Source organism: Leptinotarsa decemlineata, unplaced genomic scaffold (genome assembly GCF_025532065.1).
Source record: "Leptinotarsa decemlineata unplaced genomic scaffold, Ldec_3_MD MMD2_tig00000505_RagTag_RagTag, whole genome shotgun sequence".
Taxonomy (NCBI): Eukaryota; Metazoa; Arthropoda; class Insecta; order Coleoptera; family Chrysomelidae; genus Leptinotarsa; species Leptinotarsa decemlineata.
The window spans coordinates 18255189-18271261 of record NW_027412549.1 but is presented as its reverse complement, the minus strand read 5'-3'; the positions used below and the strand labels follow the sequence as shown (position 1 = coordinate 18271261).

General features: G+C 33.6%; 1 protein-coding gene across 1 annotated transcript; it reads left to right on the top strand.

The window, feature by feature from the left end:
- Positions 1-2957: 2957 nt before the first annotated feature.
- LOC141481840 (guanine nucleotide-binding protein subunit beta-like protein 1) lies at positions 2958-15721 on the top strand. The gene is made up of 3 exons (XM_074174104.1): positions 2958-3393; positions 13929-14283; positions 15079-15721. Exons 1-3 carry the CDS (start codon positions 3241-3243, stop codon positions 15513-15515), a joined length of 945 nt encoding a protein of 314 aa, XP_074030205.1. The 5' UTR covers positions 2958-3240; the 3' UTR covers positions 15516-15721.
- Positions 15722-16073: the final 352 nt, after the last annotated feature.

Genomic DNA, 16073 nt, shown 5'->3' with positions numbered 1-16073 from the left:
TTGACACATGACTGATGACTGTTCACTGTCAGTCACTGGTCATACTACGGGTAGTTGGTAATTCCCATGAAAAGTTTTTAGCTATCTCTAGGTGTGATTTTTTTCGAACTAATCTTATTCCTCTACCTCTCTGTATGCTCGTTTAAAATGCATCGAGCAAAGATGACGAATAATTTTTGATGGAAATGACTTAATCTGGCTGTCAACAAAACACAGCTTCTGTTCAATCATACAAGTGCGATCATTTCACGCTATTCTCATTCCAGATCTACCATTTCCAATAAAAAATATTAGCCTTTCGTTCTCTCTACTCTACGAAAATATAGTTGTGTTTTGTTGGCACTTAGCTATCTCTACTCTTTATTTTATGAATGGACTGACCCGTTACTTATAACACTATTCATGACAATAATTTAACAATTTTCATAAACATTTTATTAATTCTAGATGCGTTTCTCGAACAGAGAGAGTGAATAACTTTAGCGAGTTTGGACCACTCTGGAAGAATTGTGCTAACAAAACAGACCTATATTATTAGATACCACACACTAAAACTTAAATACCTACGTTCAATATCAGACGAAAGGTGCATCACAGACTCAGAAAATGCTGAAATCATTGAAAATTCAAACAATGGGTAGTTTTCTTTGTATTTCAAACCACGCATTATATCAAACGGATTCAAATTCCCCTCGCAACCAGAAATCCCTCTCTTTAACTGTCCCTGCTCATATATCTTTTCAAATACACAATTAATTATGAAGAGTATTTGCATATACAAATGCCCATTGATTATGATAATTAACAGGAATGTAGGCACGTTATCGATCTGTAGTTTCCTGTAAAATATTTTAAATCCCCTTGATAGATTGAATTGGACCTTCTAGCGTGAACTCTATTAATAACACTTTTCCTACACCAGAACAGAATACTGAAACTAGGAATATCTTGCAGCTCTTGAGATTCTGCTTGGCCTTCCACCACTACATGTCTATATTTAAAAAGAAGCCCGAATGGTGACACGAGGGTGATGCAGGGGCCAACATCAGTCAGTTGCACGGGAAAGAAACCATGAAATTGTACAACAAACTGAAGACATATCCAATACTGAAAATGCTAGTGGACAATGAGGTCTCGTAGTATAATTTTTATAAAAGCTTCAGGACCATCACACCAAGCAGATGTGATCGCAAAAAAGACCTAACTGTTAAAACGGAAGACACTTGATATACGAACGGCTCAAAAACCCAAAAAGAAGTAGGAGCCGGCATATATGGAGGTAGAGCGAAGAGGAGGATCGTACACAGCGTCAGGCAGAACGCAAAGGTGTTTTAGGCAGAAGTTGCCGCTATCGAAGACTGCTTAGGGGAATTGCTCAGACAGAAGGTTGAAAATAAAACCATTGCAATTTTTTTCGATAGCCAGATGGAAATTGAGGCGCTCATCTCCTACCCAGTATTTTACGAATTCCAGAGAGCTGTCTTAGTGCACTCAGGTTCCCACAATAGGGTAACCTTAGTCAGGATACCCGCGGACGCGAAGGACACAAGGGCTATAAGGAACTCGATACTTTAATCCACGAAGGTGCTTCCGAAGCCAGATAGATCCTAAACTTTCTGTATGATGTAAGATGAAGACATCTATTAAATTGAGGATGAAATCCAAATCGCTAAATTGGTGACAAGCTTTCAGAATAAGGCAAATGAAAAAGTTCATAAAGGAACCATCGCTCGAATTTACAGAAAACCTGCTGAACCACAGCCGCAAGTGGTAGGTCTACTAACAGAAAATTGTCGGCTCATTGAACATATGAGCATTATGGGCGTGGGGAAAGACGCTCCATGCAGGTTCTGCCGGGAGGACGAAGAAACCCCCGCCCCTACACGTACTAAGTGAATGCGGAGCATTAGCACGGCTAAGGCATGGGAGATGCGGGAATGAGAAATCAGAGACCATATGAAGGAACCAATATCAAAACTTCGCAGTCACATCAAAGAGATCAAGCTATATGAACAGCTCTGATAACCAAGGAGCATCACAACATATCTGCAAAGGTCGCAGTGAAACAGGCCGCATGCCAGCTCCTCTCTCAATCGTATCTAACCCTAATGACAAATAAACAGAGGAACCAATTCAGTAAAAGTATATGTGCTCTAAATTTAGATATATTTGAACCAAGTGAAATAATTAAAATTTGAAAAGCAGTCATTTTTTATGTAAATTCACGGTTGGCAATAGTTGAAAAGTGTCTAATAAAAAAAATGGTGGTAGTAAAAATTGAGATATCCTTTCGACGTGCACAATCCCTCTTTGATTGCTTCAATCGAAAGAAACGTGCTCTAATGGACCAAAAGATGATTCCATGAGATCAATCGCTGGATTCGACTATGAATTCAAGAACTCGCCTAAACAGTAAATATGATTATTATGAAAAAGTGCCAAAGCACAGTGAGTTATTTAGTCGTATTCTCCGTGAAATTTTTTTGTATCGACGATTTATTCCGGACTGCTATAACAAAGAATAGAAATTTTGTATTATATCAAGAATCAGTATTGATAGTTGAAAATTAACTAATTATATAGTTTAAACCGTAATTCGATGCCTTGAATGTATTTCCAACTTCTATAAATTCTTTGCCGAAACAATGCATATAGGTACACTAATAATTGAAAAATCAACACAATCATGAAGTCTAAAAAATATAGAAATACTCGAACAAATAAATCAAAATCCCAAAATGTTTAATATGCAATTATGCACCTCGTAAAACATCGTTTCGTCGAATCTAACGTTCAAGTGTATGAGTGACATACGTCGCCAAAACGTGGATCTCTCCACCCTTTTTTAGTTGTTGAAGTCACTGTTCTCTCTTCAATGGCTAGTCCATATTATGATGTTACTGATGTCAAATGAAACAAATTTCAGTAAAATCACCGTATAGAAGTGTTTACTTCTATACGCTGGTAATGTCTTATGTCTTATTATTCTTATGGTAATATCATAGAGTATAATATCTATTCCTGTCAACATGGTTATGTTTTTTAATTTGCCTGAAATTTTATTATGACAAAAAAATTGTACAAAAACTAGTATACTATTTGAAAAAATGATAACGAAGAGCTCAAGGTTCAGTTTGAATATTTTCACAGATTCATTTATTTTACATTTTGTACCTCGTAATTCTGTATTGAAATAATTCCTCAGAAGAGAGAATATCTTCCTAGAAAAACGTTACTAAGATGGCTATGCTACCTCCCGACCCTGTTCATCGCTTCAAGGAAGATATGGGATATATCCATTGCCTCTGCTTTTGGACAAGGGGAAATAATGATTATGTTTCCCACATATTGGCAGCAACAGAAAAAGGAATTGTTTATTTTTGGGATCTAGAGGTGAGTTTCAACCCAGGAACTTATGTTGATTTAGAAACTATAACATATAGATATACCGATATCCAAAAAATCTATCAAAAAGTAATTTCTTCTTCATAGTGATTTATGTTACGTAGTGATTCCTCTCATAAGAGTGCCAGTGGAATATCGCAACATTTTGGAATTTGATAATAAATATAATTATTGACTTCACTTTGTAATAGAGTACATAACAAAACCTTTTATCTTTATTCAAAATAACATAGTTTCGAAAAAGTCAATTCAAAATAAATTGAAAGGGGGATAATTTTTTACGAATTTTTTTTTGACTTTTTATTTCTCATGTTTATACAAAAAATGCGGGGAACTTTTGAAGGAAGGCAGAAAAGGATTAAGTTCAAAATAAACTTTTCATAAAGATGTGTAGATCATTCATAGAAGGTTCTTCCAGATATGCACTGGGAAAAAACCCCTTCGAAAAAATTACTTTCTCATGAACATTGAATTACATGAGAGAAGAAAAAAAACGTGTAATTTAATGTTCAAGTGAAAGTAGTTATTTCAAACAGGCTTTTTCTTCCCGTTCATTTTGAACTTGATTTCTTTTTTCACAAGTATCCCACATTTTTTTGTAAAAATATAGAGAAGTGGAAGGCTCAAAAGCTTGTTTTCTAAATTCAGTATCTACTAAGGAAATTGGTTATTTGATTCAACAGTCCCAATAATTATCATTTTCTTTCATTTCATTAATCATTCCACTTTATTTCTATTAGCATTTTTCATATGTTGTCATCTTGAAGATTTTTGGTATATGTCTCTCTTAATTGAAATAAACTTTGCTACATTTGATGGGAAGCCAGAAGATTGGCCACCATTTATATGCCATTTCCAAAAAGTATCTTCAATGTATTATTACATGCCAAAAGAAGCAATGATAAAATTACACCAGTGCCTTAGAAGAGAAGCGAAGTTAGCCGTTAATGGATTGATAATCAGTCCTGAAAATCTAGAGCAAGTTATAAAAATTCTAGAAATGAGGTTTGGCATTCCTAACAAAATTATTGATATAATTTTACATTAATTGAAAGTCTTCAACACTATTTGTGAAAACAACATGGACACCCTAATTCGGTTCGAAAGTTATTTAAACTCATTAGTAACTATAGTAGTCACTTCAATATAACGCACATCTGTATAAATTACCCAATATGTTGAACTTTGTTGGGAGAAGTTTGAAAAAAAATAATGTCAACCTTATGATTTCTCAAAATAACATATGCAAATCTCTAACGTAACTTTACCAAAGGCGTATTATTATTCAAAAACTTCAATGAAAAGTTTCCACAATAGCCGCAAAACTGAGAAAGCTTCGATCATACCTTCAAAATCGATGTTTTGTGCTAATTGCAAATCTACTGGACATAAGAGCCATGTTTGTCAAAAGGTGGAATCTGATGACATAGAAACTAGGTGGAAAATCGTGAAATGAACAAATTATGTTTCTTATATCTTCAGAATAATCATCAGATGACATGTTGTATCATCTACATAGAGATGAATATACAGTGAGGACGTAAAAAGTCCTCCCCCCCCACCCTTAACTTTTGAACGGAACAAGCTATCGAGGTCGGGTAAAATTCAGGTAAAATGGTACTACTTTTTGGCATAAAGATGAGTGTGGTCACGTGGCCTTATGTCAATAGGGCACCATTCATTTTTTTTTTAATGTAAAAGGTGCGTCATGGTAATTACACCTAGCTTCAGCGTAAATTGAAATTGCTTCGGTTTTTTCTTCCAAAGGACGGGGACAAGGCATTTGAAAATTATAAAGAAATGCTGAAACATATGAAAACTGTCAAAAGTATCGATATGATTAACGTCAATATTAGACTGACATTGAAATGAAATGTTATTTGGAGTCTCCAACAAAATAAGTAAGGTATAAAAAAAATCCCAATTTAATATAACAATAATATGCCCACCTGTTTTACCACAAAAAATTGTCTTTTCGACCAGAATCAGTAACGGAGTTAACATTTTGCTGCAATTAATAGTTGAAATAATTTATTTGTTAAATATTTGGAGCAAATTTCAAATGCTTGTCAGTTTGAAACGGCTCGGCCGATTTTCTCAAAAACAGCGGTGTTGGATAGAGACTCGGAAGGCTTTCAAATCCAGGAGCCTCATGACCCCTCTTTACATTTAAAAAAGAAAGTTGGTGGTGTCCTTTTGACACTAGGCCACGTAACCACAATCATTTTTATGCCAAAACGTAGTAAAAGTAGTACCTTTTTACCTGAATTTTACCAGACCTCGATAGCTTGTTCCGTTCAAAAGTTAAGGGGGGGGAGGACTTCTTACGTCCTCACTGTAGAATGAATTATGTTGAACCTGACTAATCAAAGATACGTAGATATAAGAAAATAAATATTCCAAAATAAAATCTCTAAATATTCATCTCTCCCAACTATCTACATACTAGGTTCTGGTAAATGCCTGCCAAAAAACAATTAACTTCCCGGCTAATACCACGCTGAATATTGACAGCAAAATACCAGGGACTCGATTAATTTCAACGTGACTCAATTGCGTGTATTAAACCTTCACCTAAGAGAAAGATTGTAAACAATCTCTCCTAGACAGGATGGCACTACTCCAGTTGTAATGTCGGGCTTTGTTTGACCGAAAAGTCTGTTTTTTTAAATTCCACTAGAGATTAATTATTTCAGTTTGGATTTTTTATGTTTTGTGTTCAGTTTTCCTTGTGGTCCTAATATAGAACAACATTTTATTGTTGAATCTTGCAAAAACAAAGCAATACATTTTCTTCTTAATATTTTTTGTGTGATTTTTATACCACAAACAACAAATGAATTATAATAGTGAAAATATCTGTTTTCCTCTTATATATGAAAAATCATCATTTTCTATATAGGTATCCTTTTTTCGATTGTAGTGAAACTGTAAATAGTTTGAATTGAAGGGGTTATATTTTTTAGGAGTGATTAATTTTTGGGAAAGAAAGTTTTTGGCTTTCTACTACTCCATCTTGATACAAAAAAAAGAAGGATGAGGGAGTCTTCCAAAGAAAGGAAGGAAGTAACTCTATACATGGATATGTAGATCATGAAAAGAAGTAACTCGGGAGCTCTCGTTTTTTGATAATAATAATAATAATAATAGCCATTTACTGGGTTAACTAAGTTTGTTAAAAAAGTGATATAGATCCTTATAATTAACAAAGTTACAATTTGAGAAAATGAATAACAAAATTGTAAAAAAAATTTAAAAAAACTATACCAGAGAATTAAAAATATACTGAGATGCAGTGTCAACAATATATTCCAGGGAATCGAAATTGATATCACACAAGAAACGACATTGAACTTATTAATGTATTATAGCAATTGTAGAATGGATACCATAGAACAGAGCAATATGACCTTACGTAGGCTACATACAGAGTAAATAGAGCAGATATGTTTGAAAAAGATCTACAATTGCGAACTATAAAGCCATAAACTCTCAATGCTTTACTTAATTTCGATCTAATGTGGTTGGAAAAAGACAAATTTTGAAAATATACACCAAGATCTTTAATTGAGTTACTTCGTGACAGTGAAATGACATCTACTCGATAATTGTAGTCGATGACTGACATTTTCCTACTATAAGACACTACTTTACATTTGGATGCATTGAGATATAGTTTGTTAACTCCACACCAAGTCTGTATATTTTCTAACTGCCGTTGCAATGTACTACAGTCTTTGATAGTTTCGACAGGTAAATATATTTTTGAATCATCTGCAAAAATAACTTATTACAATTCAAAACTAACTGATTACATTTAAATCTGAGTAATTTATACCTATGTTGCTTATTCTATCATAAATGATTTGATATACCTGATACCCGGTACCTGCGTCATATACCTGTAAAATCCATCAGTGAACATGAATTTCCACAAAATAAACAAGTCGTCAATCGAAGAAGTAATATGAGGGCCCTACGCATGATTAGGAAATACACTACAAGTGATTTCTTCCACAGCTTTTTCAATGAGTACCGAAAGATTTATAGAAGAATTATAAGATATGCAAAAGAGAAATATTATAATAGAGACTTTCCAAAGCGTCCAATAAACCTAAAGAGAACTGTGCTATTTTCAATGATCTGAGAGGCAAAACAAACAAGCTTCCAGTGCAAATTGACATCAACCCTGATAGCCTCAATGTGTATTACTGTACAATAGCAGAAAAACTTAAACTAAACATATTTATACAAAAAAACCCTTTAGACTAACTGAGTAACGTAATAATTTCAGAAGAATTCATTTTAGATCATACAAATATTGAACAACTTGAGGAAACATTTAGGAAACTGAAAAATAAAAAAAACGCATGGAATTGATGAAATATCAGTAAATTTATTAGAAAAACTGCCAGATCATGCCTTTTTTGTAGTAGCAGAATCAATTGATATATCATTTTCAATTGGTGTATTTCCGGATGTACTGAAAACTGCTATAGTGATTCCGTTTCACAAGGGTTGTGATCTGAATGAGCCATCCAATTTTCCTCCTATTTCACTAATATCTACTTTGTCAAAAGTGATAGAGAAGCTTGTAAAAAAAGGTTGCTAAAATTTCTGGAGACGCACAATATACTGAGTAGCTCACACTTTGGTTTTCGAAGATCCAAAAGTAAAAATTATGTTTGATTTGAAAGGGATATATTTTTAGAAGTGATTAATTTTTGGGAAAGAAAGTTTTTGGCTTTCTACTACTCCATCTGATACAAAAAAAATGGATGAGAGAATCTTCCAAAGAAAGGAAGGAAGTAATCAATTTGAAAATAAGTAACTCTATACATGGATGTGTAGATCATGCAACGAAGTAACTTTCAGACACAAACTGAAAGAAAGTCCTCCTGAAACAGCTACTTTCATATAAACATTGAATTACACGAAAGAAAAAAATTCTTTCGAAACAAATACTTCTATATGAACACTGAATTATACAGAAGATACTTTTCTCTATTCAGTTTGTATATCGAACATTTGTTGGGGAATAAGAATCAGATATCATTCACATGAGTTCTACTTTGAATGAATGGTAATAAATTGTACTCACATGGAACACTGTCACTCTAACTGGTATACACGTGTTTCGCCTTAAGACACTTGCCTTAAGGCTCTTCAGTACCAAATTGGATAACATTAAAGATTAAATCAAATAGGTGAATGAATGTCATTACGATGTCATCGATGACATAAGCAGATCAAGCTTATTCCGTGACATTCAAAATCGTAATTCATGAATGAAGTGTGTATTTTCTTTAATGTTATCCAATTTGGTACTGAAGAGCCTTAAGGCAGTTAGAGTGACAGTGTTCCATGTGAGTACAATTTATTACCATTCATTCAAAGTAGAACTCATGTGAATGATATCTGATTCTTATTCCCCAACAAATGTTCGATATACAAACTGAATAGAGAAAAGTATCTTCTGTATAATTCAGTGTTCATATAGAAGTATTTGTTTCGAAAGAATTTTTTTCTTTCGTGTAATTCAATGTTTATATGAAAGTAGCTGTTTCAGGAGGACTTTCTTTCAGTTTGTGTCTGAAAGTTACTTCTTTGCATGATCTACACATCCATGTATAGAGTTACTTATTTTCAAATTGATTACTTCCTTCCTTTCTTTGGAAGATTCTCTCGTCCATTTTTTTTGTATCAGATGGAGTAGTAGAAAGCCAAAAACTTTCTCTAACTGGTATACACGTGTTTCGCCTTAAGACACTTGCCTTAAGGCTCTTCAGTACCAAATTGGATAACATTAAAGATTAAATCAAATAGGTGAATGAATGTCATTACGATGTCATCGATGACATAAGCAGATCAAGCTTATTCCGTGACATTCAAAATCGTAATTCATGAATGAAGTGTGTATTTTCTTTAATGTTATCCAATTTGGTACTGAAGAGCCTTAAGGCAGTTAGAGTGACAGTGTTCCATGTGAGTACAATTTATTACCATTCATTCAAAGTAGAACTCATGTGAATGATATCTGATTCTTATTCCCCAACAAATGTTCGATATACAAACTGAATAGAGAAAAGTATCTTCTGTATAATTCAGTGTTCATATAGAAGTATTTGTTTCGAAAGAATTTTTTTCTTTCGTGTAATTCAATGTTTATATGAAAGTAGCTGTTTCAGGAGGACTTTCTTTCAGTTTGTGTCTGAAAGTTACTTCTTTGCATGATCTACACATCCATGTATAGAGTTACTTATTTTCAAATTGATTACTTCCTTCCTTTCTTTGGAAGATTCTCTCGTCCATTTTTTTTGTATCAGATGGAGTAGTAGAAAGCCAAAAACTTTCTTTCCTAAAAATTATGATATCTTTGTCTTCCTAGAAGAGTTATATGTAAGACTCAATAAAGGTGAAGTGGCTGCGGCAGTATTCTGGGACTTTTCTAAAACCTTTGATTGCGTTGATCACAGAGTGCTGTTGGAAAAATTGTTCCTTTATGGGATCAAAGGAACAACCCTTAATTGGTTCCGATCCTATCTTTCAGATAGAATTCAAATGGTAAAGCTGCAGAACAAAAATTCTAGTCTTTCGAAAATCACCTGTGGAGTCCCCCAAGGATCAGTGCTCGGTCCCATTTTGTTCCTTTCTATGTGAATGACCTATCTAATATCGACATACAAGGAAAGTTTACAATGTTTGCAGACGATATAACTTTACTAAGGGCATGGAAATAATACAGGCGCTCTGAGAAATATAATTGAAACTGATTTAGAGAAAGTGAAACCTTGGTGTGATTCCAATTCTTTATGTTTCAATGTGAATAAAACTAACATAATTTCGTTTAAATTTGTTTCGGGAAACCTAAGCCTCCAGAAGCATGTCATCGAAAATAAGATGTGCACCAAATTCTTGGAATTATGGATTGATAATACCCTGAAGTTTGGTGAACACGTAAAACATCTCAACAAAAAACTTGCATCTAGCTTCTACGCTATTGGGGTCATCACCAAGGAGTTGGGGATAGTAGCAGAAAAAACATCTTATTTTTCATTAGTAGAGTCTCATCTGAGGTATGGTATCGCTTTCTGGGGTTTATGTAGCAAGCAGTTGATGCAATCAGTGTTTGTTCTACAAAAAAAGGCGATAAGAGATACAGGGCTTTTCATGATGAGCGTTAATTAGCCGTTTCTGGCAAACTATTCAACGGATCAACCTGAAAATTTCACAGTATGCATAAATCAATATGACCTACACGTCTGAAATATTTCAGACGAAGCGGCGTTGTCGCTTCTACTATAAAGTAGCGGCTTCTTTGATTTTTCAAATGGAATACCCCGTATATAATATCATATTATGATTCATTATCACTTTATCAACAAATTCATATACTATTTTCCTATACCTATCTATTACCGTTTAGAAGATATAAATTAATTTCGATGTTTTTTTACCAAACATGAACTTTTATAAATGCTGATAATCTTGAACTCTCTTGCACTAAAACGATCAAATTTGAATTGGAGTGGAGTGATACTATGAGGATCTTCACTCCGAGTCATATTTTCATTTGCCTCATACAGGGTCTTCAAAAAATGCAGATACTTTGATCTCATGAAAAAATGAGTGGAACTAAATTTTTTCAAATGGAACACCCTGTATATTTCAACATTTTTGAGCTCTATACCCAATTTTAGATTAACTTTGTTCAGATAATACTATTTCTATTTGGAGCCGTTTTCGAGATAAACTGTTTCAAACGGAAATTGACATGGTTTCCTTGTTCATCACTCATTTTCGTAAAACAGATTTCGTTTAATGTTTCTCGATTAGTCACAGATAATACGATGAAAAGATAATTATTAAAATACTCCTCAACGATCGAATGAAACTTCTCTTCAAACAATAGTTTTATTAACGCTGAAACACGAACTGAAAATAATAAACCCATAAATTAATGAGTTAATTTAATCGTCAGAGTATTTCAGAATATGTTCAAACACATCTCCACCTCTACTTCAACAAACATGTAATCTCTTAAAAACATTGTCATGTGTAGCGCTTCTGATCAAGTCTGGAGTCAAAATATTGAAAGCAGTTGTAACTCTCAATTTCATATCTTCCATTGTTGTTATTGGAGTAGAGTAAACCATATTTTTAATGAAACTCCAACGAAATAATCTAATGGATTGCCATCTGGTGTTCTAGGAGGCCAACGAAAAGGTCCATTATTACCAATCCATCTGTCTTCGAAGATTTCAGTTAAAGCTTCGCTGACTGAATGAGAATTATAGGGTGGAGCACCATACATTTGTTACCATACATGTTCTCTTCCTAGTCTATTATTTAAAATCATTTGAATTCCATTCCTCCGTAAATCTTCATATTTTGATGCATTCAAATTATCATCATTAAACTCGAAATAAAAAATTGATTCATTCTTTATGGCTCAAAATACATTGAATTGCCATCTTTCTTGAAAACCACTTTGGCGGACAACATGGGGATTTTCTGGCGCCCAATAATGACTGTTGTGTCTATTGAAAACTCCATTTTTTGTGAACTTGGCCTCATCTGTCCATATGATTTTGTCAAGGAAATGTTCATCCTCTTGAGTCTTGACAAGTAACCATTCAAAGAATTCCACTCTACGAAGTCAATCAGTCTCTTTCAAATGTTGGACACAGCAGAACTTATAGGGATGCCATTTATACTTATTAAGAATTCGACAAATTGTCACGTAGGGTATACCTATCTCCCTTTTAGCCTCGTGTAGAGAAGCATTTGGAAATGCATGAAAGTATCCCAAAACTGTTATACCATTGTCATCATCATCCACTTTAGTCTTCTTACGAATGATTTTTAGGCGGAAGATTTCATTCAACCTACAGTTTTTTAGTAGTCGATTTATCACATTATTATTCGGCTTCAGAAGTTGTGGATATCTTTCATGAAATATTCGGCATGTTCTACTTGCAATTCTATTGCACTCACCATAAATTATTAATAAATTCAAGAAATCTTCATTACTGTAACCTAATCTTGACATTATTCTATTATAATTGGTAGCTATCACAATCAGTCAAAACCACCAACGAAAGTCTGACGTTAAATAATTGGTTTATTTATTTTTCCAAAGCACACTATTAAAAAATATTGATGGGTACTGTTGTACGTTAGAGACCAATACCTCAATGTATATAAATTGTAACTTTTTCTAAGGTAGGTACATACCAATTTCGAATTGACTGATCTGAGACAGTTAAAAAACTGGATCAAAAAGAAATATTACTAAGTATAAAAAAAATGTTGAATATCCAAAATAAGTGATGAATTCAAGAAAACGAGCAAGAAAACCACGTCAGTTTCCGTTTGAAACAGTGTATCTCGAAAACGGTTCAAAATGGAAATAGAATTATCTGAAATATACAGGGTGTTCCATTTGAAAAAATTTAGTTCCACTCATTTTTTCATGAGATCAAAGTATCTGCATTTTTTGAAGACCCTGTATGAGGCAAATGAAAATATGACTGGGAGTGAAGATCCTCATAGTATCACTCCACTCCATTTAAAATTTGATCGTTTTTGTGCTAGAGAGTTCAAGATTATCAGCATTTATAAAAGTTCATGTTTGGTAAAAAAATATCGAAATTAAATTATATCTTCTAAACGGTAATAGATAGGTATAGGGAAATGAATTTGTTGTCAAAGTGATAATGAATCATAATATGATATTATATACGGGGTATTCCATTTGAAAAATCAAAGAAGCCGCTACTTTATAGTAGAAGCGACAACGCCGCTTCGTCTGAAATATTTTAGGCGTGTAGGTCATATTGATTTATGCATACTGTGAAATTTACAGGTTGATCCATTGAATAGTTTGTCAGAAACGGCTAATTAACGCTCATCATGAAAAGCCCTGTATATGTAGAGCCAAGCGTTTGGATCACTGTAGACCACTTTTCATAAAGAGTAGAATACTAACAATCTACTGCATCTTCATTCTAGAAACAGTATGTCTAAGTCAAATGAGAAAAAATACTTTTCCTTCCGAAAGAATATATAACACCCGGCAAAATGCCAATATACCTCTGCCAAAGCCAACTTCAACATTAACACAAAATTCCATAATATTTGAGAGTCAGAAGATATTCAATCATCTACCATTTGAAATGAAAGGTATAATAGATACAAGAACATTCCGAAAACGTCTGAAAGAAGTATTACTCACCAAAGCATATTATAGCTTGGAAGGATATCTTGAAGACAGGTTTTGAGTACCTGAACCCTGGAGGTCGAACGGACTGATTTATTTATTTTATCTATACATGTAAATCAATTCTTAACTGCTTTGTAGAATATTATGTCCTGTCTACATGTAGCATTAGAATCTATATTGTTCCATTGTTACTGTGAATTCTACCTTTTTTTTAAATTTATTTAAGCTTTGTAATAAAAATTTTTTTCTTTGGCAATGAAGTACATTTTTGATTGGTTGAAATTATGCACGTTTTCAGACGAATCGACTCCAACATAAACAAAAGATGGGCAATTCCATTCAGGCTATTCATTGCGTAAATTTCAATATCATCACCCAAGATAAAGCTGGATTTGTTAATTTGTGGTCAGTTAGAGGTAGCAAATATGAAATAACGGACAGCAGAGATTGTAGTGGCGGATATTGCAAAAGTATATTGTTCGAAGGCTCTTTAATAATTGCCAAAGAAGATGGATGCATTGAAATATTGCAAGTATATAATCTCCAAAAAGTAAAGGAATTGAAACCTAATAAGGAAGGCCTGGGACATATTATGATACTAGACCAGGTTTTATTAGATAATAAAGTTATTATTATAGCTGGCTATGAAACAGGTGAGTTGACCTTTTTTTTTGTTGGGTTGGGTTGTATGAATGAAGACAAGTAAAAGCTTTTACTATCGTTCCATCTCTGTCATCAGTTTTACCACATAATAATTCTGTCTCAAAAAATGTGAGCAAAAGTATTTGCTCCTGTTTTATTCATATGGATCTTTTTTTTTCCAGTTAATTATAAATCAACACTACATAAACAATTTGACTTTAGCACCAACTAATAATCCTCGATAATGTAGGTACTTATAGAAATAGATTTATTAGAAAGAGATGTCCTAATAAACAAAGATTATACAGATATATCAGTTATTAAACAAAATACAAAATGAACTAAAATATATAAGACCTATTTAATTTCATTAGGAAGCTTGTTATAGTCCAAGAGTCCAGAGTTGCACCCAGAGTTGCTCACACCAAAAAAAACACGTGAAATATATTGAATACATATTTGGAAATTTGTAAAAAAAATTGTACCAGAATGTAAACAGACACTCGGCTACGGCTTATAATGATCGAGTTAAGCGCGACCTTGGCCAAGTCACAATCAATTGACAAAGACCAGCAGCGTCCGGCGGTATTTTTTCTCAAGAGATAATTTACATCACTACTAATAATAATTTCAAATCTGATTTATCCTTTGTAAAAATATATTAGATCATGTCAACGATCACTTTTTTCTTCTGTAGTTAGAGGGTGTTCAAAAGGTAGCTAACAATAATAGCTGTTTAGCAATATTGTTGAATTGAAGATATTATTATATCTAATATGAAATACATAATTCCTTACATGTTTTAGGTCATTTGGTGATATGGAATATGGAAACATCCGAATGTTATGGATTCTTGAAAGTACAAGAACATTTACTATCCTTAACATTTGATCCAGAAACTAGGCGAGGTATATGTGGGAATACCTCGGAAACTTTGCAAGTGTTTTCTATAAACAACGACTATAAAATGGAACTAAAAGCAGAAGTGTCGATGACAAACGATGGCTGCAACGTTCTGAAACTGCGACGGCCAGAGTCGAAAATTATGCTCGCAGGTTGTAGCGACGGTAAAATAAGGGTCTATTCTTGGAGAACACTGAGAGTACTGGCAGCTCTGTCAGGACACAATGGACCTGTTACTGATATACAATGTTCACCTTGTAAAGTCAACTTTTGGAAAGCTAAAATCTTTGCTGCTAGTGGCGCTGATGGAGTTATAAGTCTGTGGAATGTGTATAACTGAAATTTGAAATGTTTCTTTTGCTGTAGCTTTTTGAACGATTGTCTTGAAGATTTTTTGATAATTCGTATATTTTATGTTCAAATGTTAATTTTAATGATATAGTAGTTGTAAACACCAAAATATCTATTTTGTGAATATTTTTATATGTTTTAATCTACTTTTTTACTGTGATATGGAATATTTAAAATAATTGATTTTGAATGAAATGAGACAATTTTAATACCGGGTATGTGAACTACCTTGGTTTAGGGAGTGTAATTACGTTGGTGGCCTAGAAAACGGCCCAAGCGAAGCTCTCTGGCTTACAGAGACAGGCTTGTCTGGCTATCAGTGGTGCCATCAGTACCACATCGTCAGCGGCCATGGAGATCCTTCTAGATCTACCTTCACTCCACATTTTCCTGGAGAGAGAGGCTAGATGGACTGCATTCAGACTAGTGCACATTGCCAATTGCACAAATCAATTCAATGCAGAGTACAACAGACTGTTGGTTGACATTGGAAGTCACAGCATTCTGGAAATGACCTCTGACTTAATGCCTCCAACTGTCAACTACG

Bases quoted from the DNA above. Each gene is read 5' to 3' on its own strand.
- LOC141481840 (XM_074174104.1), top strand. From the start codon at position 3,241: ATGGCTATGCTACCTCCCGACCCTGTTCATCGCTTCAAGGAAGATATG. The intron at 3,394-13,928 runs GTGAGTTTCAAC...GCACGTTTTCAG, and splicing joins TTTATTTTTGGGATCTAGAG to ACGAATCGACTCCAACATAA. The intron at 14,284-15,078 runs GTGAGTTGACCT...TACATGTTTTAG, and splicing joins TATAGCTGGCTATGAAACAG to GTCATTTGGTGATATGGAAT.